The sequence below is a fragment of the Lepus europaeus genome, chromosome 14, assembly GCF_033115175.1.
Source record: "Lepus europaeus isolate LE1 chromosome 14, mLepTim1.pri, whole genome shotgun sequence".
Taxonomy (NCBI): domain Eukaryota; kingdom Metazoa; phylum Chordata; class Mammalia; order Lagomorpha; family Leporidae; genus Lepus; species Lepus europaeus.
In genome coordinates this window covers 34,754,877-34,781,700 of record NC_084840.1, presented here as the reverse complement: position 1 = coordinate 34,781,700, position 26,824 = coordinate 34,754,877, and the positions used below count along the sequence as shown (strand labels likewise).

The 26,824-nt window shown below is 50.0% G+C and overlaps 1 protein-coding gene across 1 annotated transcript in view; it reads right to left on the bottom strand.

Annotated features, from left to right (window-relative positions):
• The window catches only part of MTARC2 (mitochondrial amidoxime reducing component 2), a 30,611-nt gene extending 11,658 nt beyond the window's left edge, over positions 1–18,953 (bottom strand). Inside the window, exons 1-4 of the mRNA XM_062210379.1 lie at positions 18,577–18,953; positions 13,122–13,295; positions 8,390–8,552; positions 7,298–7,438 (exon numbers count right to left, since the gene is read on the bottom strand). Coding sequence (XP_062066363.1) covers positions 7,298–7,438; positions 8,390–8,552; positions 13,122–13,295; positions 18,577–18,863 — 765 coding nt within the window. The 5' untranslated portion in view covers positions 18,864–18,953. The remainder of the gene's footprint in view (positions 1–7,297; positions 7,439–8,389; positions 8,553–13,121; positions 13,296–18,576) is intronic.
• Between the last annotated feature and the right edge of the window lie 7,871 nt (positions 18,954–26,824).

Here is a 26,824-nt window from a genome sequence, read left to right as displayed (position 1 = left end):
GACAGCTCAAAAAGTCATCCACTAGAGACCGGCTAGGCACGCACGAGGCAGGTGAGTGAGGACCACTGTCTGGGCATTAGGAAGGACAGGTGGCCGTGCAGTTAACCCTGAACAATGCATGCTCAAGGAGTTGCTGAGCAAAGAAAGCACCTGTAGGAAGAGTGACAGCAAACCACGGTAACACCGTCCTGAGCCTCCTGCCCTCATTCTGACCTCTGCCTCTCTCACAAGAACCTGAACACCGGCCGGCCTTGCAAGTGCCACCATCGAGTTTCAGTGATGCACAAGTTTCTGACAAGCTCAGAAAGGCCAGCAGGAGGCCTGAGGCCAAGTGGAGGAAGGCTGTAACACAGGCTTCCGCCTGGCTCCTATGGATTAGCAGACGTACAGCGCGTTGCCCCTTGCTGCGACTTCATACAGACCGCCCATCCATCCCGGGCTGCAACCTCGGATAGACGCTGCCAGAATAAACTCTTTCATTCTTGCTAGATCCTTCTTCTCCCTTCTTCAGTGTCAGGATTCCTTTTGAGTTTGGGGGGCCTTTCTCACGGCACTGACACTCCAACAGTGGGATGATCCTCATGTGCCAAGACCATCTGTATACACAGCTATGTCTTACAGGATAGAGACCCACGCAGAAGGCTCCTCAGGGCACTCTGTGTAATAAACAATATCATTTCTTCGGATACACTTTTATTTTCTTCTTTTTCCTTTTTTATCTTCACAAGCCTCATCATGCCAACAGCACAATTTCAAAATTATTTTAGTCTAAGCTGCTTCTCAGGGTCTTTCTGAAAGCAACAACCAAAAAATCAAAGTGCTCTTTCCCAAGGTCAGTCTGTGATTCTGACACCAGTGGGATGTCCTAGGTTTCAGTTGCGCCTTCACACTCACTGAAGCTGTGCAGGGGCCACAGTTGAAAGCTCAGCCCCATAAGATGCTCCCCACTTCTGGCACCAGTGGTGAGCCCCAGACTGACCTGTGCTTCTCAGCAACCCAATATGAATCAGGGGCTCCCCTGGCCCGACCTAGGGCTCAATAATTTGCTAAGACAACTCCCAGAACCGAGCAACTGCTATGCTACTCCTGGATCATTGCAAAGGATCCAACTCGGGAACATCCCCGTGGAAGAAGCAGAGACCAGGCACGGGGCTGGGGCTGCTGGGGTTCCCTTTGGACCTGCAGCCAGGCCAGCCCAGCCCAGGCCAGTCCAGCCCAGTCCAGTCCAGCCCAGCCCAGCCCAGTCCAGCCCAGCCCAGCCCAGCACAGCCTCTCCGAGTGCCTCCAGCTCAGGAGCTCTCGAGCCCTAAGAGTTGCCACAGCAGCTTTGTTTCACAAGCGTGGTTGAGGAAATCACTGGCCTCTGGATGACTGAACTCAATCACCAGCCACTCTAGCCCTGTCCACCCCGGCAAGGGTCACCTCATTAGCATCAACTCAGATGTGATTGACGGGCTTGTATGAACAACAGAATTGCTCCTATCACTCGTCACTCGGGAAATTCCAAGGGCTTAGGTCTCTGGACCAGGAACCAGAGACCAAAAGTGTTCTTCCCAAACCAAAACTGGTTTTTCTATTGTTAAAACACTGAAGCAGGGCGGGCGCCGCGGCTCACTAGGCTAATCCTCCGCCTTGCAGCGCCGGCACACCGGGTTCTAGTCCCGGTCGGGGCACCGATCCTGTCCCGGTTGCCCCTCTTCCAGGCCAGCTCTCTGCTGTGGCCAGGGAGTGCAGTGGAGGATGGCCCAAGTACTTGGGCCCTGCACCCGCACGGGAGACCAGGAGAAGCACCTGGCTCCTGGCTTCGGATCAGCGCGGTGCGCCGGCTGCAGCGCGCTACCGCGGCGGCCATTGGAGGGTGAACCAACGGCAAAAGGAAGACCTTTCTCTCTGTCTCTTTCTCTCTCACTGTCCACTCTGCCTGTCAAAAATTTAAAAAAAAAAAAAAAAAAAACAAACACTGAAGCAGGGGCCAGGCGTTGTGGCGCAGCGGGTTAAGCTGCTACCTGCAACACTGGCATCCTGTAGGATCACTGGGTTGAGTGCCGGCTACTCCAATCTAGCTCCCTGCTATCATGCCTGGTGAAGGCCAAGTGCTTGGGCCCTTGGACTCCCACAGAAACCCGGGAGGAACTCCCAGCTTCGGCCTGGCTGAAGGCCTCCCTTCTCCAGCTCAGTACCTGTGAGCGCAACTGTTACTACTTTTTTTTTTTTTTTTTTTGACAGACGCTACTTTTACACATGTGCTGCTACTATTTTGCTGCTTTGGGAGTCCCAAGCACCCACATAACATCCTGACTCAACCCAGCTCAGACCAGTGGCCACTAAAAGTTCTGATAATTACGATTGCCAAAATTCCATTTTTCAACAGCGGCAAAAGGGTAGAACTGGGAGGACCCAGCTCACAACACCAGTGAGAACTGGGGCTGGGATTCTAACCGTAGCTGCAGGGCTTCAAATCCTCTGAAGAAGTCTCGTGGGGAAGCACTTGCCCAGTGACTAGTAACACAGCGTCCGCACAGTTCTTCCCTGATGTAGAGTGAGGACTGGCTCAAACAAGACATTCCATTAAAAAAAAAAAAAATCAAGTCTGGCTCAGCAGGACAGGGAGCAAAGTTCAGGAGAGACTGCCACTCCTACAGGGGTCAGCGACAAACATGAGAGGCACTGGTTGATTACACTGTTCTCATCTTGCTTGCTCTGCACCCCCAGAACTCAAACACATCACGCCGACCCACAGGATACAGCTTTCTAAAACGTTGCTCGATATTCTGAGTTACAAGGCAGAAGTGCAAAGTAGTTGGGGTCTCGAAAGAGGAATTGTTGGCCGGTACCGTGGCTCACCTGGCTAATCCTCCACCTGCAGTGCTGGCATTCCATATAGGTGCCAGGTTCTAGTCCCGGTTGCTCCTCTTCCAGTCCAGCTCTCACTGTGGCCCGGGAGGGCAGTGGAGGATGGCCCAAGTGCTTGGGTCCCTGCACCCGCATGGGAGACCAGGAGGAAGCACCTGGCTCCTGGCTTCAGATCGGCATAGCGCTGGCCGTAGCAGCCATTAGGGGAATGAACCAACGGAAAGAAGACCTTTCTCTCTCTCTCTCTCTCTCTCTCTCACTGTCTATAACTCTACCTGCCAAATAAAAAGAACGAACGAACAAACGAACGAAAGAAAGGAAGAAAGAAAGAAAGAAAGGAAGAAAGAGTAAATGTTGCACAGTGGAGTCTCCTATTGCTCCATAGTTTCGCAATAAGAAGTGGCCTGGATTTCTGCACATGCTTAGGTTTGCTATTTTTTATTATTAGCCTATTAAATATTTACCAGCATTATCATTTCACTTTAATATTTAATGGAGCCCCACTAATGGAAAGGATTCTAGTTTAGTGTGGCTCTAGGTAGGCAAGCAAATATGTCAGGTCCTTAACTACTGGGCTTCCTAATTTAAGGCAGAGTAAATCAGCAACATCATCATCATGGTAAGGGTCTTTTTTTTTTTTTTAAATATGCATAGCCAGGTGACTCCTCCAGAGAACCAAGAGCGATCTTATTTACTGTTCCTGTGAGTCCACCGCAGTGTAGGAGTAAAACAACAAATGGATTTGTCAGCACAAATTCACTCAACAGTTTGTTATTTAAGGAAAAAAAAGACTCTACTCACTCCAATTGCCTGAGAGCAGAATTAGGCTTACCTTAGCCTTACATTACGTTTGACAAGTTATAGGAGGGGAAACATTTTTCAGCCAGGGATGAGAGCATCTTTTCTTATTCCCTTGACTCAAGATTTTAAGTGATTAGTAACAAAACAATTTACCCTTCAACAGAGACAAATCGACAAAAAAATCATATTCCCTAAAAGAAAGCTTTTCAGAAAATAATGGACAAATGGCAGGGCTGCTATGGAAGAACTTTTTCCTTTGGGGACAAATTATTATCATTATTAAAAAGAGAGAGAGAGAAGCTGGCACTGTGGCATAGTGGGTAAGGCCACCACCTGCAGTGCCAGCATCCCATATGGGTGCCAGTTCAAGTCCCGGCTGCTCCACTTCTGATCCAGCTCTCTGCTGTGGCCTGGGAAAGCAGTAGAAGATGGCCCAAGGCCTTGGGCCCTTGCACCCACATGGGAGACCTGGAGGAAGCTCCTGGCTCCTGGCTTTGGATTGGCACAGCTCTGGCCATTGTGGCCAACTGGGGAGTGAACCAGCGGGTGGAAGACCTTTCTCTCTGTCTCTCTCTCTCTGCCCTTGCCTCTCTGTAACTCTGCCTTTCAAATAAATAAATAAATTTTTAAAAAATAAATAAAAATAAAAGAGAAAGAGAGAATTCCTATCCTCTGGTTCATTCTGCAGATCCCAGGAACGCGGGAGCTAGGAACTCAACCCAGGTCTCCCACGTGGTTGGCAGGGACCCAACTACTTGAGCCAGCACCTGCTGCCCCAGGGAGGGTACACATTAGCAGGAAGCTGAAGTCAGGGGTAGAGCCAGGACTCGAACCCAGGTATTTTGGTATGGGGCATGGGTGCCTTAACTGCTACATGAAAACCGCCCCTGCGGACTCATTTCTAATCCAGTCTTTAGGAACGTGCATTCTTACAACTGAGCACTGATTTCATTTGATGGTTAACAAGCATGGAATGGCTCCATCTGAAGTGCACACAACTAGTCAACATGGAAACCTTCAACTGGGAGAAACAGGAAAGCAAACGAGGCAGATCTTTCAAGGACCTGCACATAATTTTGCTTTTGTTACTTTCTTTTTCCTAAAGTGGCTCCTAAATTGTATATATATCAGAACCTGTGAGATCGGGTTTATTCCTGGGGAGAAAGGAGCTGGTCCCTACGTACGTGGGGGCCTCTTCTTCTCCCACATCCTCCACAATCCCCTCGTCTCTCACCTCCATGCCCCCTACACCTGCTGTCTCAGTGCTTCGCCAGGGCCCTCAGAGTGAGCTGCCCCTGCTACTGCACTAGCATACGTCACACGCCTCGCACTGCTGCTAGAGGCCACGGGTAAGGTCTACAGAGCCCCATGTGAGATCGATGACCCTGAGGATTAAGTGTGGCACTGGGTTTTCTGCCCCCAGGCTTTCCTAGCTCTCAACGAACATTCTAGGCAGTTGCGGTATGACACCGGGCCTGGCACCCTGGAAGCACGCACCGAATACTTGTTGGATGAATGCAAATCTTAATTACTTCCTTGTTCAAAATCATTCCCAGCTCCTCAACATACACAGTATCAAATCCAAACCCCTCCTTATGGTGGCCATCAGCCAGTCCTAGGCCAGCCCCCTCCTGCCACCTCTCCTTCACCTGCAGTACTCGTGTGATACTGAAATACTTGCAGGCACCCCTGGATGTCATGGCCGGGCATGCCTGTGTCCCTGCCGTGGCTCCCTCCTTATCACAGTGACCCTGCCCCACCCTGGCCCCCACACCCTGCACAGACACACAGTGCTGCTGCCAGGCAGCTCCACCTGACCCCTCATCAGCCCCCTCTCCGCATGGATTTAGGCATTGCTACTTCTTTCTTTTTCAAAATATATTTTAAGGGAATTGCTATTTTAAAAACATAATTTTTATTTTTTTATATTTGAAAGGCAGAGAGCCAGAGCCAGATCTTCCATGCACTGGTTCATTCCCCAAATGCCTACAAAAGTTAAGAGTTGGCCCAGGCTGAAGCCAGAAGGCTGAAATTGAATCCAGGTCTCCCACATGGGCGACAGAGAACCAGGAACTTGAGCCATCACCTGCTGCTACCCAGGGTGGACATTAGCAGGAAGCTAGAATTGGAGGCAGAGCCGGGACTTGAACCCAGGCACTGGACATGGAATGTGGGTGTCCCAGGCAGTGTGACAAAGACTCGCCTCCAGGCATCCCTGGTGTCTTCTGAGTGTGTCACCACCACGCTGCCACTGTCTCAGGACCGTGCCTCTCACACAGGGAAGTCCTGCTGGGCAGGCGCCCTCTTTCCATTTCTGTATCCAGGGCTCCAGACACTGTGCCTGGCCCATAATAGAGGATCAATTTTTTTTTTTGCATTTCATAAGTACAACCTTAGGAATATAGTGATTCTTCCCAAAAGACCCACCCTCATACCCACTACCCATTCTCCCACTCCTCTTCCTCCTCCCTCTCCTATGGTGATCAACTTTTTAAAAATTAATACATGTAAAGAAGAACTGGAGAATCGAGGTAAAAATTCAAGATAACAACAAGAAGATGCTGAGTTCTTTATACAATGTTTAAAATATCATCGAATACTATGGAGCATCTACCTGTACAGGGATTTCTAGCAGGCTCTAAGCAAAGGTCGAGCCTCAAGGACATCTACCAACCACAAGGGCAGGTTTTACTCCTGGAGACAGAAATGTGCCCATCCCAGGCCATGGAAGAACTAACAGTATGTCCCAGACCTTCTCCCTTGGGGTGAACCACCTGGGATCTCAACAAGGGAATCGTGCCAACTCTGCAGAGTTGTGGGTCTGGGGTTCCACTGCTTACCCATAGACAAAGTTGGGGGCCCCTCTGAGCCTCTGTTTCCTTATAAAAAGGGGCAGGATAAGCCAGACTTCACAGGGTTGTTGCAATTTATATGAAGTAACTTAAAGTAATTTATCTGAAGTGACTAATTAGTTTGGTGCCTTGCACCCTGGAAGACCCCAGCGATGCTGTTTGTCACCGTGACTTCCAGTGCTCAGAGTCACCCACTCCACTCCCCAACCCCAGGCTTCACACCCAGCAGCCTCTGCCAAGTGGAGTTCACAGACTGACAGCTGTGTTGCTGCTAGGGTCTGACGTGGCTGTCTCATCCCTTTAGGGCTGCAAGGCAGTGGCCTTGGAGAGTCTGGAAAGTTCTAGTGTCAGTCAAGAGGGGGCCAGCACATGCAAGAGTGCTCAAGCCACAGCAAGCAGTGTCTCCACAGGTGCTACTCATAAGTGGTTCCCTGTAGGCTCTGGGCCTGCATTTTGGGGTCTGGGGCTTCCAGGTGTCTCAGGTCTTTGAGGGCATTGGCAGGTGATACAGGAAAGGGGGAGGCAGCTATTTCCTTCATCTCCATTTCTGTCCATGATCCCTGACCTAATGCTGTGTGTTCCACTCTCAGACTGGTTGTGACTCGATTGTTTGCATTGGGGCCGGAGCATTGGAAGGTGAGCAGTGCCAAGCCTGTGACAGCGGCAGCAATGAGGCCACAGCCCCACAAGGCTGACGAGAATCTCAGGGAAGGAGAGGATGTGAGCTGGCCCTCTCCTAACCCCCTCGCCAGCAGACCACGCACAATGCACAAAAGCAGGGGGCCGCTTACCTCCTCGTAGGCCTCGCAGCCCCTCACCACGATGTTGGGCCTGAATTGCTCCATCTTGATTTTCTTCTCCAGCCTCGTATTCAGATCCCCCAGGGAGGCTTCCGAGAGGATCATGAGTGGGCTGCAGTCTGGGTAGGCCACCTGTACCGGGAACACAGCACCATGCAGCCTCTGCATCCCAGGAAACAGCCTTACCCCTCGCAGAGCTAAGCCCAGTCCAGACACAGAGCCACCTCGGTGTGGACAATCAGAGACGTGTTCACGGGGCAGAGGTGACGGTGGACGTGGAAACAGCCAGTGCTGGAGCACAGTTCTGACCACGCCCAGGGATAAGGCAGCAGCAGGGGGCCAATCTCACCTGCAAGGCCTCCTCTCCAGTGTTCCTCACTCCCACCCCCAGCAGCAACCCCACAGGGAAGGGTCCGCTACCAGTCAATTGCTCATAGTCAACTTTTCAACCACACCCACTGACCCCACAAGCACTCACTAGGCACCAGCCGGCATCGGGCACTGCTCTAATTGGGGGAGCAGCAATAAATCAAGCAAAGGCCCCGGCCCTCAGGGAGCCTGCAGTTCAGGGGCACTAGGAGCACCTCCCCGAGGGACTTGCATTTTAAACCTGAGCTCACTGTAGACTCAAAGGCTTTGGTCTTGGGGCTGTGGTTGACCCAGGGCCGTTTTCCCTAGGAGCAGGTGCCTTCCCAGCCCTGAAATGGCCTTGCCACACAGATTATGAAAGGAGGGCCTAAAGAGTCTGCTTCTATAATTTCAGGAGACTTGGATTTGGCCCCAGACTTCTCACTGTGGCTTCTCCTGAGTCTCCATCCACCAGCTGTGGACCCCCGACTGCGCCTCCACAGCACCTCCCCTGTTCAATCCTCCACGCACCCAGGCATCCCACTTTGGAGGCATCTCTGTCTACTTCCCTCTCCACGCCTGGAATCCCTGCCCAGGTGTGCCTTCCTCAACTCTCACCTGGGCCATTACCATATTTTCCCACCTGGGGTCCCACGAGAGGTTCTTCGTGGGCCCAGAAGGAAGCAGAGAGACAGAAGACAGCTGAGGGAGGTGAAGCCAAACTCTGCCACTCACCTGGTAATTCTGTACAGAAACAGGGAAAAGTTTGTTCGATGTTCTTCCCTTCAACTTCGTGTCAAACTGAACCAACCTCAATGCTTCCGTTTTCAAGAAGTTGGTGAACCACTGAGCGACCTCGTCACCACAGTCTCTGCCTTGGATGTCAACACCGAATATTCTGGAAGGGTCACAGAAGAACACTCGGTTACTGACATCAACACACTGAATGATGGTGTCAAAGATGGCACAGCTGGGCTGGTGGCACCTGAGTGTCCCAGGGGACTCTGAGAGTCGTAGCCGGGCAGAAGCAGAGAGAAAGGGAAGACCTTCCCGAACTCTGTCAAGCATATGAATCACCCAGGATCTTGTTCCAACACAGACACTGGTCCTGTAGGTCTGTGTGGGCATCTGAGAGCCTACACTCCAAACAAGCTTCCTGAGATCTGCGCTGCTGGCCCATGGACCGCACGCTGAGCAGCAAGGACTTGAGATGCTTTCAGAAGAGGACTGCCCTGTGGCAGATGAGCCCTGCGCTTGGTTCAGATTGGAACCCTGTCTCTAGTTCCATGACCTTAAGTGAATCATAGAATTCCTCTGATCTTCTGTGTCCATTGATAAATTGGTGATAATAATATAGTGTCTACCCTTCCCACATAGTGGACACAGATAACATTAAATTTTAATTTATTTAATTTATTTACTTGAAAGGCAGAGAGAGAGAGAGAAATGTCACATCTACTATTTCACTCCCCAAATGTCCATAACAGCCAGGGCAGGGCCAGGCTGAAGCCAGGATCCTGGAACTTGATTCAGTTCTCCCATATGGGTAGCAGGGAGCCCAGAGAAATCTTCCATATAACTACATAGGAAAAGATAATGTGTTATGGTTATTTAATTCATTCTTTGAAACCTCTTAAAATACTTTCCACATAGTGATCTGTCACCAAAAAGTATGCTTTAGGGGCAGGTATTTTGCCATTTGGAACGCCTGCATCACGTATCAGAGCTTTATCCACGATTCCTATTCCAGCTCTCTGCTAACGCAGACCCTGGGAAGCAGCAGGTGATGGCTCAAGAGGCTGGGTTCCTGTCACTCATACGGGAGTCACAGATTGAGTGGCTGGCTCCTGGACTCCGGTCCTAGCTTTTGCAGGCATTTGGGGGACCAGTGGATGGGAACTCTCACCCTCCACCACCTCTCAAATTAATAAAATTATTTTCAGTAATTTAATAGAGGCACCTTTATTTTAGTGTAAGATGAACAAGTTGGAACCACTGACCTGTAACAATTTCACCCTGTGATTAGAATCATCCTGTTTTTATCAACATTAGTTTTTCCATGCTGGGGCAATGCCACTAGTAAGATGTGGGGTGAGGGGCAGAGGGTTCCGGGTGTGATCTGAATCAGTGTTGAGAGCCAATGGGATTTGAACATCAGGAAAGCACTGCCCTAAAGTGCCCCTACCTTTGTGTACTCTAGGAGGAGTTTTCACACACACACCCTGTGTGGATGCTGTGCCAGCACGCTGATTCCAGAGGTGAGACAAGTAAAGGAAATCCATGTGGACACCTGAGGTGCTCACAGGGGCCCTTAGGTACCCGGAGGCCCAACATCCTGGTCTGAAAGGTAGATTCGCCCTCTCACCTCCTATCCCGCCTTCTGTCAAATCTTGATGCTGCTCTTTCAATGTTTCTCTGTTTTTTGCTTTCCCTCTAAACCCCTTCTTGGAGCCACTGTTTGGCCTGATTCCTTCTTGCCTCTGTCCCTCTGTCCCTCTGTCCCTCTCCTGGCCATCAGCCCTTCCTGTGATGCTCAGCTGCAACCACACTGTCCACTGCTCCAAACAGACCAGCTCTTCTGCAGTCCCCTGTGTACACCGCCAATGAAAGCTGAAAAATAAAGTGACAGGCCGGCAGCGCCAGCACCCCAGGTTCTAGTCCCGGTTGGGGCACCAGGTTCTAGTCCCGGTTGGGGCACCAGGTTCTAGTCCCGGTTGCTCCTCTTCCAGTCCAGCTCTCACTGTGGCCCAGGAAGGCAGTGGAGGATGGCCCAAGTGCTTGGGTCCCTGCACCCGCATGGGAGACCAGGAGGAAGCACCTGGCTCCTGGCTTCAGATTGCCGCAGCACTCCGGCTGTGGTGGCCATTTGAGGGGTGAACCAACGGAAGGAAGACCTTTCTCTCTGTCTCTCTCACTGTCTAACTCTGCCAGTCAAAAAAAAGAAAAAAGAAAAAAGAAAAAAGAAAGTGACACCCAGGACGTTCAGCCTGTCCAAATGACTCTGTTAAGGGACTTTTCTATTTCCAACTTGAGGTTGTGATTTATTTTGTTTTCATCTCTAGTGGGTTGGTGTTGGGTGTCGTAATCCCTGTCATTTTCCATCTTCTATTATGGACATGCTCTTTTTAAATTTTTTATGATTCTTTTATGATTCAGTTCATGTTCTATGAGCTGAATGTTTGTGTCTCCCCCAAATTCCTGTACTGAAGCCCTCACCCCTACTGTGATGGTATTTGGAAGTAAGGGCTTTGGGTGATTAGGTTTAGATGAAGACAAAAGGGTGGAGGCCTGGTGATGGGGTAAGTGCCCTTACAAGAGGAAGGAACACAAGAGCTCTCCGTGCCTCCCTTCCTCCATGTCTCCCTCCCTCAAGTACAACCACAGAAAGGCCTTTTAAGAAGGAGAAGGTATCTGTCTGCAACCCAGGAGCAAGGCCCTTGCCTGATACTGAATCTATACTCTCATTGATCTTAGACTTCTAGCTTCCTAAGCTGTAAGAATAAATGCCTATTGTTTAGGCATCCAAGTCCATGGTACTTTGTTACAGCGACTGGTGCTAAGCCACCATCTTATACAATTTCTTCAGTTTTTACCCATCCCCATGACAATCCATTGAAAAATCCATTAAAACAATCCATTAAAAAATGGCTCATAAATACAGGCCTAACCAGCTGGAAGGATCAGAGTGTGGATTCTACCTCTGGGTCAGCCCAAATGCACAGCTCTCAGAGATCTGCAGAAACACAATGCATGTGAGGAAGACAATCACACCACAACACTCCACCTGGCACCCTTTTCAGTCCCGGGTCAACATCCCCACAGGAGCCTCCTTTGTCCTGCTTTCCATCCAAGAAAGACTTGTGCCTCCCTAGGGCTAAAGAGCCCGAGGGGAAACTGGATTATTGCCAGTGAGTCAACACCCATATCCTCACTCCACGCATGTGAGCTAAGCAGGCACCCTCCAGCCTCCAATGTCCTCCAGTCTAGTGGGGATGGCTGTAGTGTTTCTCATCAATGAATTTGTCTCCTCAAAATATGTCATTAGGGAGAATCATTTCCTCTCTCTGCACATAGGTGTTAAAAGCAAAGGCCTCGGAGGCAGGTGGGTCCAAATCTCAGCTCCACCTTGGTGTGACAGTGACTGATGTCTTGGCTTCCTTATCTGTAAAGCAGAATTAAAGGTTCTCATTTCTTAGGCTTGCTTAGACAATTAACTAAAATATTGTATTCAGTGAATTATTGCTTCATAGTTTTAAAATTGGATTTTAGCTCAATCTGTTTGAAAAAAATCACAGGATAAGGGTTCAAGCAGTCATCTGAGGCTCTCCTCTGAGCCCTGGGATCTTTGCACAATACTGAGTTCCACATGCTTAAAAAGCTCAATTACAAAGGGAGCCAGAATAGCCCATGACAAGCATCCAAGTCTCTTGCACTTCCTAATATCAAAGGACAAACTCAGCAAGCTTTGGAACTTGCCAGCCTGGCAGGGGTTCCCCTAGACTGAAAAAAATCCAAAGCCTGAGAGGTGAGAATCCCTCATACCCAATGCCTCCTACAACTGCCTCCATCTCCACCATGGACGACAAGGCTGTAGAGTCTCTCCAGAATGCTCCAGCATCCTTACTGTGCAGCCCTAACTTGCTGCTGCTACAGGCACCACTAACTCCCTTGAATGCCCGGCTGGAGGGCTGGTATTCTGAAATAAAGGTGCATCTGACTTGAATAACAGGAGATGAGCCTTGAAGACTGGCACCTTGTACCCCCTGCATACCTGTATTAGTCATGCTCTTCTGTATTTTTGGTGCTCCTTGCTGATGCCGAAGGGGCTGCCCCTCCTAGAGCCAGCCAATCTCAGAAGAGAGTAAAACAGTCATCCTGCATGCATGCCTTTCACATGAAAGAATCCACACTGCCAAGTACCTCCTGTGAGTCCTTACTTGCTGGGCTGTTATATCCTAACCACCCCAGAGCCAGGTAGCAGACAACCAGGGACAACCTCCATGCCCCACAGCCTGCTGAAATTATTCAACCTGGCCAACCTGAAACCTGGCCACCTCCAGGCTTTTATTTTTCCTGCAGAAACCACATGAAGGCTCTTGACCACACTTGTCCTTTGCTGCCTCTGCCTGCTGATGAACCCTGGTGCTTTCCCTTGTGACCCCATACAGCATGCCATGCCTCCCATTCTAGAAATGTGTGAGTATAAACAGGTTCTTTCTGCATGACAGTCACTGCTGGGTCCGCAGGTCTTAAGTGATTCAACCTAACCCTAGGTACCAATGAAACAATTCTCTGCGTCACCCACTCACACCTGAGCACTGGCCCAATCCTGACCCAGACTATATGTCTCTTGAATAGTTCCTTTGCCAATTTTGTCACCTCCTGAACAAACAAGACAGAAAGCAGGGAGGAACCTAAAGTTAAACCGAATCTGTTGCAGTTCACTGAATGTCCCCAGCCAGAACACCTGCAGTCATGGAGTGTGTTGGTGGAAGGCGGCCTGCTGGGTAACACCAGCTGGTCCATCCCTGGAGCGCTGAAGATCAGGCTGTTTTTCTCATAGGTGATGGAGACCAACACAAGGCGAGGCTCCTGCCGGGCAGTAACCATGTGTCCATCTTCCTTGATCACCAGCCAAAACCTGCAGAGAAGCAAACAAGGGCACACTCAGAAAATTCTCCTCCATCTTCTCAACAGTTTCCCTCTGGTTTCCTCAGAACTCTCCGCCTATCTGTCCAGGGATCCAGCACTTATTTCTGGATTATAACCAAGGACCAGCCCAATTCTTCAGGTCTACACATTGGTGTCCCCAAAAGGAGCGTGTTTAGTGAAAACAGCCCTGGGAACAGTCTAGCCCGTGCATAAACATCTACAGATTTGAAAAACAGGAAATAAGACTGGTTTAGCAGCCTTCCCTCATGTTTAGGCTTACTTGGTTTGGGGCTCTGCTGCCATGGTCAGAAGCTTCCCTGGGGCCTGTTAAACATCTCTTTGATCCCCAGGGAGAGCAAAATACCTCCCGGGTCATTCTTTCATGGAACAAGAAGGGATGGTTCAAAACTACTGGCCCAAGGGACCTGGAAGCCCTGACCAGGTCTTGAGATGCTGCAGCCTGTAGAGAATGCAGGCGCCCTCTACTCTGTTTACCTCACTGTGACTTGCAGGTCCTATGTCGGCTAACTTTCCTCTTTATGCACAACTTCCGGTGCAGTGGACAAAGATTCGCGGTGTCATGTATTAGACAAGAACTCCCAACTTTGTATTCCCCTGGCATGAGCTGAAGAGTGACCCAATCAGTCATGCTTTTATTTACAGCAGAGCATAGATTTGCAATACACTGCACAAATGATCTGGCCGCTAAAACAATTGTTCTTCCCCTAGGAAAAATTAAATCTCAAGAACACTATTTTAGACAGAACATAGGACCTGCAGACAAGTGGAGAGGGAGAGTAACTCTGGTGAGAGCAGCCATCAAAAACCAAAGCTTCTCCAAGTGTGGACAGGATCAAGAGGGCAGCCCCTTCTAAAACAAGAGGCAGCTCCTCCCAGGGAGATGTCTCAAACTATGACAGGGGCCAGCAGCCATGCCAGTGGTAACCTTGTGACGACATCTATTATGGAGTGTCAGGAGCTCAGTACCTGCACTTTGCTGACCCTGGCAGATGGTCTTGCAACTAGAGCCTCTCTATCGACAGAGTCCCTTCCGTGCAGCCAAGCCAGCAGATAATGCTGGGCTAGCTGGCATTGGTAGCATGTGAGGGTGTGACAGGGTGAAGGCATGTTAGGAGTTGTCTTGGCTACCTCCTTACCAAAAGCTGCCTATGCTAGGCCGCAGTGGGTACCTACCCCTCTGAGGAAGCCAGTTTGTCTTCGTAGGTCTTTGCAGAGTTCTCTGCTCCACTCATCCTTGGGATGAGTTCTGTAACTCAAGGATCTCTGCCTATTTCATTATAGCCCCATCTCCTTGGGGCTGAGCCCTCTTCCCTATTCCATGCCTTACCTTGGGTGAAGGGACCTGGCTGATCCTGTGCTATGGTTTGAGTATATCCCCCTAAATTTCATGTTTTGGGAAAATAATTTCCAAATTCCTATGTTAATGATACTCAGAGGTGGGACCTTTAGCAGGTGAGCACTCTGCCTGCAGGAATGAATCAATCCCTTCATGGCTTCACGGGTTGTCAGGGGAGCGGCTCTGTCATAGAAGCAAGTTGTCTTGGGCATGCTTGCTGTCTCACCATGTGGTGCCATTGGCCATGTTACAATGCAGCAAGAAGCCCTCACCAGGTCTCGGTGCCACCCTCTTGGACTTCCCAGCCTCCAGCACCAAGAGCCCAATAAACCTCCGTTCTTTATAAATTAGCCGTCTCAGGTATTTTGTTTAGCAACAGAAATGGACTACTGCACCTGCTTTGATCTTACCAAAGCCTGCACCCTTCACTTCCAACACACCTCCATCCCCAGACAGGACCCCACCCCCCGAGATGTGCAGACAACCAGAACACACTCCAACTGGAGTGACAGCCCGGGTGCACATCAATCCTGTCCGCGCCTCCATGGGCTGAGCATCCTCACGCCCCATCCGTCTCTTTCAAGAGAAGCCCTTCCCTGTGGCTATCACTGTTGCCCTTTCTGCAGCCTGCCGAGGGGAACTGCTGGGGTTAACAGTGGGAAGGGGTGGCTAGAGGTCTCTTGCTACTCACTGCGATCAAAAAGGCAGGTGGCGCCTTGCAGGGGATTCAACACTGGGACAGGACAAAGACAAGGTTGCTGCCTGCAGCATACCCCAACCACCCTGTTACTCTGTCAACCTAAGTGACATTTTTCGTCTCTGCACACAAATCATGCCCAGTGAATGAATAATTAGCTCTGCCCTGCCAGACCAGAAGAAAAGATGAATCTGGAGTATGGATTTTTTTCATGACCAAGCTGTTCCTACTTACCCTTTAATACTAAATGTTGGTATCTTGATTTGACAGGTAAAACGTGAGCATGCAGTAACAGGATCTGTGGGGGAGCTTCAGGCTCAGACTCCCCAAAAGCAATTGTGACCTCTGTGACCAACCACAATGGGGAGGTGGAGCCCAAGGCATGAACAAGCTCATTTCTCAAGTTACAGGTAGACCTGGGGAGCAGGAGGAACTGAGCCTCAAAGTGGAGAAAGCAAAATCCCCCCAACACACAGGGAGTGGGAAGGGAAAGACACACTGGGTTATATACTGAGAGATTCCTTTATCCAAGAGATCAGGGCTGGCTTCAGAAAGGATTTGGAGAGGTGCAAGTGATCAGATATAAGTCATAGGTGGCTGGTAGGAAGAGCAAGGATTTGCAAGGTCAGGGAAGGCAGCCAAGCCCTGCCAGTGTCTGCACCAGAGAGCCAATGCCAGTATTTGGCTGGGTGGACTTTAAACACCTTAAAGCTCAGGTACTCAACCAAGCTCAAGTACAAATATGCTGAGAGCTTTGAACAAAATAGCTCTAGAAAAGTGAGGCACAGTGCACTTGCAGAGAGCAATCTCAGCTTCTCTGAACCATTTCAAAGACACAGGTTGAGGAATTAAATGAGTCCTTTGCCCACATTCTAGGAATATGCGTAGTTGTGTTCTTGTGTTCTCATGTGGAGGCAACAGCAGCTATCAAGCAGAGTACTTTCAAAATTTGCTTTCAAATTTTAATGATCCTTTTTTTTTTTTTTTGACAGGCATAGTGGACAGAGAGAGAGACAGAGAGAGACAGAGAGAAAGGTCTTCCTTTTGCCGTTGGTTCACCCTCCAATGGCCGCCACAGCCGGCGCGCTGCAACTGGCGCATCGCACCGATCCAAAGGCAGGAGCCAGGTGCTTCTCCTGGTCTCCCATGGGGTGCAGGGCCCAAGCACTTGGGCCATCCTCCACTGCACTCCCAGGCCACAGCAGAGAGCTGGCCTGGAAGAGGGGCAATCAGGACAGAATCTGGCGCCCCGACCGGGACTAGAACCTGGGGTGCTGGCGCCACAGGCAGAGGATTAGCCTATTGAGCCGCGGCAACGGCCTGATCCTTCATTTTTAAAAATATCTAGGCGAGATGGGGTCTTAGGAATCATCAAGTTCAACCTCTCATTCTCCAAATGACAAAGCTGAGGCTCGGTGGAGTTAAATCACTTTGTCCAAGCTCTCCTGATCCCCAGTAAAATCCCTGTACTTTTACATCCCATCCTAGTTTCAGAGGAACAGTGTGAGAGCAATGTTCTCCCAGGCCTGAGTTCAAATCCCTCCAGCACATACTGGTTTTGTGATCTTGGGTGAGATATTCAGCCTTTCTGATATGGTTTCCTTCTCTGCAACACGGAGGTAATAGTATGCAGCCCCCACCATCCTCGGGAGTTTCAATAAGCTAATCTGCAAGCCAAGGCTTCACCAGCTGCTGCATATCAAGAGCAGAAGAAGTGTTTGTTTCATTGCCCTTCCAGCCGCTCTGGTCTCTTCCCTAACTCCACTCCCTCCCAAGCATTCGTCCTGGGAAAGTTGATCCAGTTCTCTTTATTGTAGGATGCTCACGGGAGCAGGAAAGCACAGGCAAGGACACATCCACTTTCCTGGGTAGACTGTCACGGCAAAGTGGCGACAATGCAGAGTGGGAAAGCATCCATTTTATTCTGATGATCAGAGGTTCCACGGAGAAGAACCGGAAATCTGTGAAGGAACTGCACTCCTTCACGCAAGGAAGGGAGCAGTGTGCATCCATTCTCTCTGGTTGTGCATCATGGGAATGCGCTGCTCCCAGTTCTTGGAGGGTGTCCAGGACTGCTGTGCCTGAAGTCCCTCCAGTGACAAGCAGGCTTCTAAAACCCTCCACACTTGAATAGGCTCTAAGCATCACTTCACAGTGGCTTCGGACAAAACCCCTGAATTCCTGCATCAGAATCCCTTGAGGGGAGGGGAGAATTAAACTTCTAGACAAGTTGGCTTCACTCTTGTTGATTCTGAGTCAGCAGTCCTGCCTGGGATACCACTCTCAGGAAATTGCAGTTTCAAAACCTCTCCAAGATTAGAAATCTGGAACGGGGAAGGAGGATGGACTATCTCCTGTGTGATACATGGTCTACATACGCAACACTTTTCTAAAGCAAGTGATGTTTTCCAGTGCAACGGGAGCCCATATTGTCCAAAAGGACAGCAGAGCATCCACGCGTCCTGCAGTGGACACAGGGCAGCAGGTGGCCTTCTGCTAGCAGGTTCCTTGAATGATCAACTTGCATATCTTACCCCTCCCCCAGCTAAATCATCCCAGCCAGATAAAAATCATGGTCCTACTCAAATTGAAATTTCTGTATCGTGGGCTTCATGTAGGGAAAGACTGTGCTCCCAGATTCCTGGCTGAGGACCACAGCACCCCTGGGAGAAGTGGATGCACCATTCTCCTAATAGCGAGTGTTATCCCCAGCCCCGGGGGTTGGGAACTCTCTCCCTCACAGTCTCCTGCTACCCTCCCTGCCCCAGAAGAAGAGCAGACTCTGCTGGTTACTTATTAAAGTGGATCAAACCTCACAGGCACAATTCCCAGGATTGGAGAAGTGGGAGGAACCAGCCCCAGCAAGGCTGAGCCAGTGTCTTTGAACAACACTAGAGCCTTACTTTGTTCCTGTCCACTGTCAACGACATCTTAATTTTCTGCTATTGGGCTTTATACTAAGACAGCATGGGAAGCCTTGCAGGCAGCAGAAGCCTCAGAAATAAGCAGGTCAGAGTCCCTCCTGCCACAGAGGAGGGCCGTGTCCAAGGGGGCAGGGCTGCCTAGGAGCTTGACCTCCCCAGCTAAGAGATCAAAGGCCAGCCCTCAGCCTCCAGAACGCAGGAGGCGAATCTCTAATCTCCTTCCCCAAGAGGACAAGCCCCACCTCCTGCTCCATGGCTTGCCAGAGAGGCCACGCGCCCGGCCCTTCCGTACCTGTCCCGCAGATGGCCGCTGCGCAGCCCCATGGCCGTGCACTCCGCCGTGCTCACCGGCACCCCCTTGCAGGACTTGACCGGGTAGATCCAGAGCTGCGCCACGGTGCCCACCTGCTGCAGCTGCCGGCGCCGCCTGGGCCGCGCGCGGCGCCAGGCCACGGCCCCCAGCGCCACTGCGGCCAGTCCCAGGGCGGCGACCCCGAGCCACCCGGGCCGGGACTGCGCGGGGAGGCGCAGTGCGGGGAGGCCGAGGCGAGCCAGCGTAGAGGAGCCCGCGGCGCCCATGGCGAGAGCCTGGATACGGACGGCACAGATACAGACGGCGCAGCAACTGGGCCTGGGAGAGCGAGCTGCGCTCAAGGCCTCGGGCGGACAGGCGGAGCCAAATCGGCTCCGGCGCCGGCCCTTCCCCCCTTTCCCCACAAAGGTCGGGATTGGCTGCCCGGAGTAGGCAGGGCCTGGAATCGGGTGCCAGAGGCCAAGAGGGCGTGTGGAGTGAGGTCCAGAGGCCTGGGGGCGGGGGCGGGGGCGGGTACACACCAGCTCCATTCAACTAAGCAGTTGAGCTAACAGCAGAATTTCTTAGACATGGTAAGGTTTGAGGTCATTTGTTTATTTTTCAAAAGAATGTCTCTTTAACCGTGGCATGGTAGTGGAAGAGTGGAAGGAGGCCAGGCCATGAGATCCCTCCCCCCTGGAGAACACGCCCCCTCTTGAGGACAGCGTGGGAGGAGCGTGGGGAATGGGGGGGAACCCCAAGGGCTAGGCTCCCCAGGCTGTTTGTTGTGAAAAGTGAAAGTAAACCAGGCCTGAGCTGGCCTCCCCACCCGACAAAACTCCCTGTCCGAAATCCCAGGCTGGTGGGCTCAGCCTCTTGAATCCCCCTCATGGCCAGGACTTTTGGGTGTTTTCAGCCCGGCGACAGGAGTGAGGGGTACGTTAAGTGTAAACTTGGGCCTGACCCCCTCTGCCCCTGCAGACTCTGGAGAGGGTCAGAGCCCCCCGTGCCCACAGTCCACTGGCAGAGAGCAAGGAGCCGGAGAGCCATCGCCGCATGCAATCCCGGACAGGCAAAGGTCTTATTAGTTACTCATCAGCTTCCTTCAACTCCGGCATTGATTATTGACCAGGCTTTGCACCGACTGGCACTAAGGATTTGAAGTTTAGATAGAAGAAGCCGGCCCTGCATCCAGGAGTTCACTGGGCTCCTGGGAAGTCTGGTGCCTCCCCTGCTACTCCAGAAGATGGTGTGAGAGCCCAGGCACGTCCAGATGCAGGGAAAGCGGCCAGCCGGTGGCACAGTGCATTAGCCGGCACCCCACGAGTGCCAGTTTGAGTCTCGGCTGCACTGTTTCCAATTCAACTCCCTGCTAATGCACCTGGGAAAGCAGAAGATGATGGCCCAAATGCTTGAGCCCCTGCCACCCATGTGAGAGATCCGAATGGAGTTCCAGGCTCCTGGCTTCAGCCTGGCCCAGCCTCAGTCATTGTGGAGTCACTGGGGAGTGAAAAAGCAGATAGAAGATTTCTCTTTCTCCCTCTATCTTTAACTCTGCCGTTCAAAAAAAGAATTTTAAAAAATGCAGGCCGGCACCGCGGCTCACTAGGCTAATCCTCCGCCTGCGGCAGCGGTACCCTGGGTTCTAGTCCCAGTTAGGGTGCTGGATTCTGTCCCGGTTGCTCCTCTTCCAGGCCAGCTCTCTGCTGTGGCCTGGGAAGGCAGTGGAGGATGGCCCAAGTGCTTGGGCCCTGCACCTGCATGGGAGACCAGGAGGAAGCACCTGGCTCCTGGCTTTGGATCGGCGCAGCGCACTGGCCGTAGCAGCCATTTGGGGGGTGAACCAACGGAAGGAAGACCTTTCTCTCTGTCTCTCTCTCTCACTGTCTAACTCTGCTTGTCAAAAAAAAAAAAAAATGCAGTGAAACCATAACAAAGGAGCAGCTGTGTTTCAGCATAGTGACATTTTCAGAAGAAGGAACGTTTGCAAAGAAAGGTGAACTTGAGGAGGGATTGGGGGAGGGAGTAGCAGCAGAAGAGATTCTGGGAACATGGGATGGCCTGAAGACATGGAAGGAAACGGAGTACAGCATGTTTGTGCCCCAGCAGCCATTCTGCTAGATCAGAATGCACCAGCGTCTGGGCAGGTGGCAGGAGCCAAGGCAGGAAAGCTAGGCGGGGCCCAGATGAAGAAGCACCGCGTCTCTACTCCGAAGAGCAGTTAGCATGAGCAGACTTCCGGGTGGGAAGGTCACTCAGGCTGTTTAGAGAAGAAATAACACCAAGGGTGGTTAGATGCAAATGCCCAACTTAAGGCTGAAGAGTTCCCAAAACAGGGAAAAATAAGAATGTGGATGGAAAGGGACATGTGCATAGTGAGGTACCAGCAAGCACGGTATGGGTCAGACTCTTTAGTCTTACCAGCTATTTGTTTCTCTTTCCCCTTTCTCTGCCTTTTCCTTTTTGATTTATAAGAGCCTTTGGAAATCAGGAACATTTCTCTTGGGGAATTCCCTGTGGCCCTAACGTCTCATACAGGCATCAGTTCAAGTCCCCGCAGCTCCACTTCCAATCCAGCTCCCAGCTAATGCACCTGGGAAAGCAGTGGAAGATGGCCCAACTCTTTGGGCACCTGCACCCAAGTGAGAGACCTGGAAAAACTTCCTGGTTCTTGACTTTAGATCAGCCCAGCTCCAGTCATTGCTCCCATTTGGGGAGTGAACCAGCAGATGGAAGACCTCTCTCTGTACCTCTGCCTCGCAAATAAATAAATAAATCTTTAAAAAGAATAAAAGAAAAAAATTCCCTTGGAGCTGGCGCTGAGGCTTGGCAGATAAAGCCACCACTTGAGATGTCAGCATTCCATATTGGCACTGGTTCATGTCCACTTCTGACCCAGCTCCCTGCCAATGTCCTAGGAACAGCAGCAGAAGATGGTCCAAGTGCTCGAATCTCTGCCATGCATTTGGGAGATCCAGATGAAACTCCTGGCTCCTGGCTTTGCCCTGGCTCAGCCCTAGCTGTTGGAGCCATTTGAGGAGTGAACCAGAGGATGGAAGATCTCCCTCTCTCTCCAACTCTGACTTTCAAAATAAATAAATAAATCTTTTTTTTAAAAAAAAAAAAAGGCCAAAGAAATTTTCTCTTTATCCTTATGTGTTTCAGAGCCATTGATTTTTCCTCCCTAGTTTGTCATTTGTGTGTGTGTATGTGTGTGTGTTTGGCAAGCACTGCTTAAAAAGAATCTCCCTAGTGAGGAAACATGGTCTGCTAGAGGCAATGAGATTATACCTAAAGAAAACTGTCAATTGGCATAGCAACCAAGGAAGCAGAAAAAGTCCAGTCTGAAAAGCAATTATTCCACTTGCCCAGCCAGGCCCCCTCGGAGGGTCAGTTCCCAGCAGCCACCAGAAGCGCTGATTATTGCCACTCCGTACACTCGCTTTCCTGGGGAGAGCAGCACATCAGGTTATCAGGCTGTGAGGATAACTCAACCTTCAACTCCCAAAAAATCTTATGAGCCAGAGCAAGCTACAATATTGCATCAACCTCAATGATTACCACCCAGATCATTCTAGCTTCCTCCCCTCCCTTATCTATAAATTTTAAACACATGCTTCAGACATACTGCTAGTAAAGAAAGAAAGAAGCCATGGAATCGGAATGGGCCTCTGCACTGGGCTCAACAGATGAAACCAATATTGAATTTAATCACAGGAACTGAGTTTTGCCTGGTTGCAAAAGGCCCTGCAGCCATTTAACTGATGAAGCTATAAACAATTAACTAGTTAAGCTGTAACCCATTGACTGGATGGTTGACTAAGCTGTAACAAATTGAGTAATTTCCCATGCCTCACATTTATTGTTCTATAAATGTTGTTGGCTCATGTTGTTGGAGTTCTCTGAACCTGCTCTCCTTCTGGGAGCTGCTTGATTCACCAGGGTTTTTATTTTGCTTTGCTTGAATAAACTCTGCTCAATAAATACTACTATACTGAATTGGTCTAAGAAATTTTCTTTTTAATCAGGGTCACAAATGGATACATCTAACTTTACCCTTCAAGGAAACAATGTGTCCCAGATATTTGACTTGAATGGCGGCGGACACTGAAGCTCAGTACTCAGTACCAGCTGTGCTTGTGCTGGCTTCCCCATTCTCTCAGGTGTGCCTCTCTGCGCTAGGCATGGCTGGGCACCAATGATGGCCACCTCCTGGGCCCTCTCAGTGGCACACAACTGCACTAAACCTGCTCTCTCAGCAGGGGGAGGGAGTGAGAAGTTGGGCATTCTCTGAATGCCAGTGTTTGAAGTCCAGGTGTTTATTTTATCCAACAACAGCAGAGACATAGCCTTGTCCTCCACATCTTAATTACTGCTGAGAAACTGGTGGAGTGACAGGCTACAGTTTTATTAGACCTATGTCCCAGAACAGATTACCTGACCCACACCAGTTTGGCCCTTCACCTCTCCCATGCTGTTCCTAAAGGAGCTGGAATAGTGGGCCTCTCCCGGCTACCATGATAACATTTCACTGACACTGCTAGAACTTGGCCTCTTGTTCTGTACACCCCACCAGCGTGATGCTGTCACGACCCAATCCCCAAACTCCAAAGCTTTCCTGACACAGGATTCTTCAGACTCACCCGTTCTCAGCTGAAACCAGGGCATAAACCCCCTGGGCTGCACCCAGGAGTTCTTTAGTGAAGTCCATGCTGCATTGCACTGATAGGCGTCTTTACTAGTCAGTGCAGGGTCTGAGTAGGAAAGTGGACACTGACTGCTCATACCCAATTCTAATGAAAAATTAAACTAGGGCTATGTTAAATAAGCAGGAGGCCATTGGCCTGGAGCCGTCTTGCATACGTTGAGATTCTATGTTGTGAACTGCAACCTAACTTGATACACACTCTAAAAACCAAACTTGGGTGTATAACAAATAGCTGAAGCTCAGCCAATCGCAGGCAGGCAATGCTTCAGCCTATCACAGGCAGCCAGCTGATCAGACTAGGTGAAGATGAGGTACTGCCTGGCTGTGATCAGCCAAATTGTTTCTGCACTTCACTTCCTATTCTGTCTGTAATGGCTCCCTGCCCTGGATGCAGAGCTGTCTGAACCTCTTTCATGAATCATTCTTCTCTCACATGAACTCTATTCAATTTAATTTTTCTAAAGTCTTTCTTTTAACAGGTACAATGTGTAGGGTATTTGTTGGGTTAAAAAAGCGCTATCACAGTTTTGGAAGAGAGTTGCAACTCCTTCCATTGAATATCTATACATAGATAGATATGGGAGTATTTGTCATTTCATTTCATTTTGATAGTGCTTCATTTACCTGGCGCTCATGATTTTCCTTGGCTCGGGGAGGAGGACTTGCCTTCCCACCACCATGGCTCTGTTCTAATGCAGAGCAATGATGACAGCACCTGCATTTTACAGGACTTCACAGTTTGCCGAATTGACACCCAGCGAGTGAGGCAGGGTTGAGGTTTGAAGCAAAGTTGCTGTGGAGGAGGCAGGTAGTGCTTGAGTTGCCTGGAGGAGGCTGGATGTCCACCTGGAACGTTCCCCACGCGAGGACTGGCCACGGCAAAGACACCACAGTTCCGAGTCTGCTTTTGAGCGAGGAAGCTCACTGTTCAGTGCCCGTGAGCTAATTGGGCTCAGGGACTCTAACCTTTGCTAATAAGGTGCACAAGTGACAGACACCGAAACATCCATGCCATGTTATTCATTCCTAATGGGGAATATCTCTGCATGCCCACAAGCTTGTGCGTCACGTGACCAGGATTTCCTCTTCCTCCCAAGGAGAAACTGAACAAGGAGAACAAACCAGCTCCAGAGGTTACCTGTGTGTTAGTCGGGTACCTCCTACCGGTCACAAGGAAGAGACACCTGTTCCCATCATATAAGAGTTAGGGCTTTGTGGCCAGGATCCCCCTCCCACACAACCCTGGGAGACGATGTCCCAGCACTGGTTCAGCAGAGCTCAAAGAGAACAGGCACAGGGCAGATGGTGGTCCAGGGGCGAGCAGTTTTCACTGGCACCCTGCTCCGTGCTAGACGCTGACACGTGGGCTTTGGTAACAATGAGGAAGCCATTAGACTGCTAAGGTTACAGGTCTGTGACAACAGGCAATCAGCTCACATGTGAGGGCAAGACCAGGGGACACAAGAGCCTGCTAGACACAGGCCCCCCTGGGGACAGAGAAGCTGAAACCTGACTGATGAGAAACGTTTGACTAAATGAAGGAAAGGGGACAGAGAGCGTGACGTGTTGCGAAACCGCATTCACTGGTGGTTGCAAAGTGAGGCAAGGCTGAGAGGAAGCACAGGACGGGGAAGGTAAACAGGCAGAGCGTGGAGAGAATTACACTGTGTGCAGAGCAGTGTGGACTTCGTCCAGAGGATATGGAAAGATGGACTGGGTGGCTGGAAATATGAGGCAGAAGGAAATTTTCACTTGTACACATATGTTTATATCTTTTGAATTCTGAAGCATTAAAATGATTGCTTTTTCAAAAATTTGAAAACTGTTTAAAAATATTTTTTATTTGACAGGTAGAGTTAGACAGTGAGAGAGAGAGAGACAGAGAGAAAGGTCTTCCTTCTGTTGGTTCACCCCCCAAATGGCCACTCCAGCCAGAGCTACGCTGATCTGAAGCCAGGAGCCAGGTGCTTCCTCCTGGTCTCCCATGCGGGTGCAGGGCCCAAGCACTTGGGCCATCCTCCACTGCCTTCCCGGGCCACAGCAGAGAGCTGGACTGGAAGAGGAGCAGTTGGAACTAGAACCCGGCACCCATATGGAATGCTGGCACCGCAGGCGGGGTATTAGCCAAGTGAGTCATGGCACCAGCCACTTAAAAATATTTTTAAAAAAGTATCCTGGGGCCAGCACTGTGGCACAGTAGGTTAATCCTCTGCTTGCGGCGCCGGCATCCCATGTGGATGCTGGTTCTAGTCCCAGCTGCTCCATTTCAAATCCAGCTCTCTGTTGTGGCCTGGGAAAGCAGTAGAAGATGGCCCAAGTCCTTGAGCCCCTGCACCCACATGGGAGACTGAGAAGAAACACCTGGCTCCCGGCTTCAGATCGGCGCAGCTCCGGCCATTGCAGCCATTAGAGTAGTGAACCAATGGAAGGGAGACCTTTCTCTCTGTTTCTCTCTCTCACTGTTTGTAACTCTACTTCTCAAATAAACTAAATAACATCTTAATAAAATAAAATAAAAACAAGAAAGTATCCTGTCTATAAAGAGACTGGCAGTCAGTAGGCTCTGGGTAAGCAAAACAGACAGCAGATGGACCTCGTGGCTTCCAATCTACTCGTGTTATCCAAGCTTAATGGCCATGACTTTGGGTGGATTCCCAATATCACAAGATGCAAGGACAAACCATTGTAACAAACAACATCAAGCTGTTTTATTGGAACGTGGGCGAGAGCTTTGAAAGCTCAAGGTGGGAGCTGGGCTATATACTCTGCCTGCAGGCTGATGGGAGATGACATGCATGTACCCTGGGTTTTGAAGACTGTAGGCTCTTCAAAAATGGACCTGAGAGAAAGACTCATTCTTCAAGGAGAAATACAACTTCCTGCAAAGGCCTGAAACGTTCTAGGAGGGGAAGGGTTCGGTAGAAAGACCAGGGCAGCCTTGGCAACCACAGGAGGGGAAGCTAACAGATGAGAGCTAAGTGTGGAGGGTTGCATGTCATCTTCCAGATAAGAATTATTTTCCCACTCTTATGAACATATTCTGGAAGTTGGCGAATACATTCCTTTAGGAAAGTTGATTTTTCCTCAGATAACAGAAAAAAGTTAACTTGGAAGAATAAACATTCTTATTCCATAATTTTTACTGAAAACATTTAGTTTCTGCTGGTTCATACAAGAAGTAAAATCAGTATCTAGCAAGCAAATACAAATAGAAAAAGCTCAGAAGCAACTGAATAAGTGTATTCTTTTTTTTTTTTAGCTTGTTCTCTTATTGTCCTTATAAAATATTCTCAGTTGTGATTTTTATGTTACCTAAAATATTCTCAGTTACTAAGATTGTTGCTCAATTACATGTCAGGATTAGCTATTATCAGTGTTTCATCTTTTATACAAGAAATCAAGACTTCCTTATGGCTTTGCAGCCCCAAACACCAGTACTCAACTTGTTTTGTTTGGCTTACTCAGTTGGTTCAGTCCGCAAGTTTCCGGCTTGCCTTGAAAATTCAAGCGATCTGCTCTGTATTCTGTGGAACAGAAATC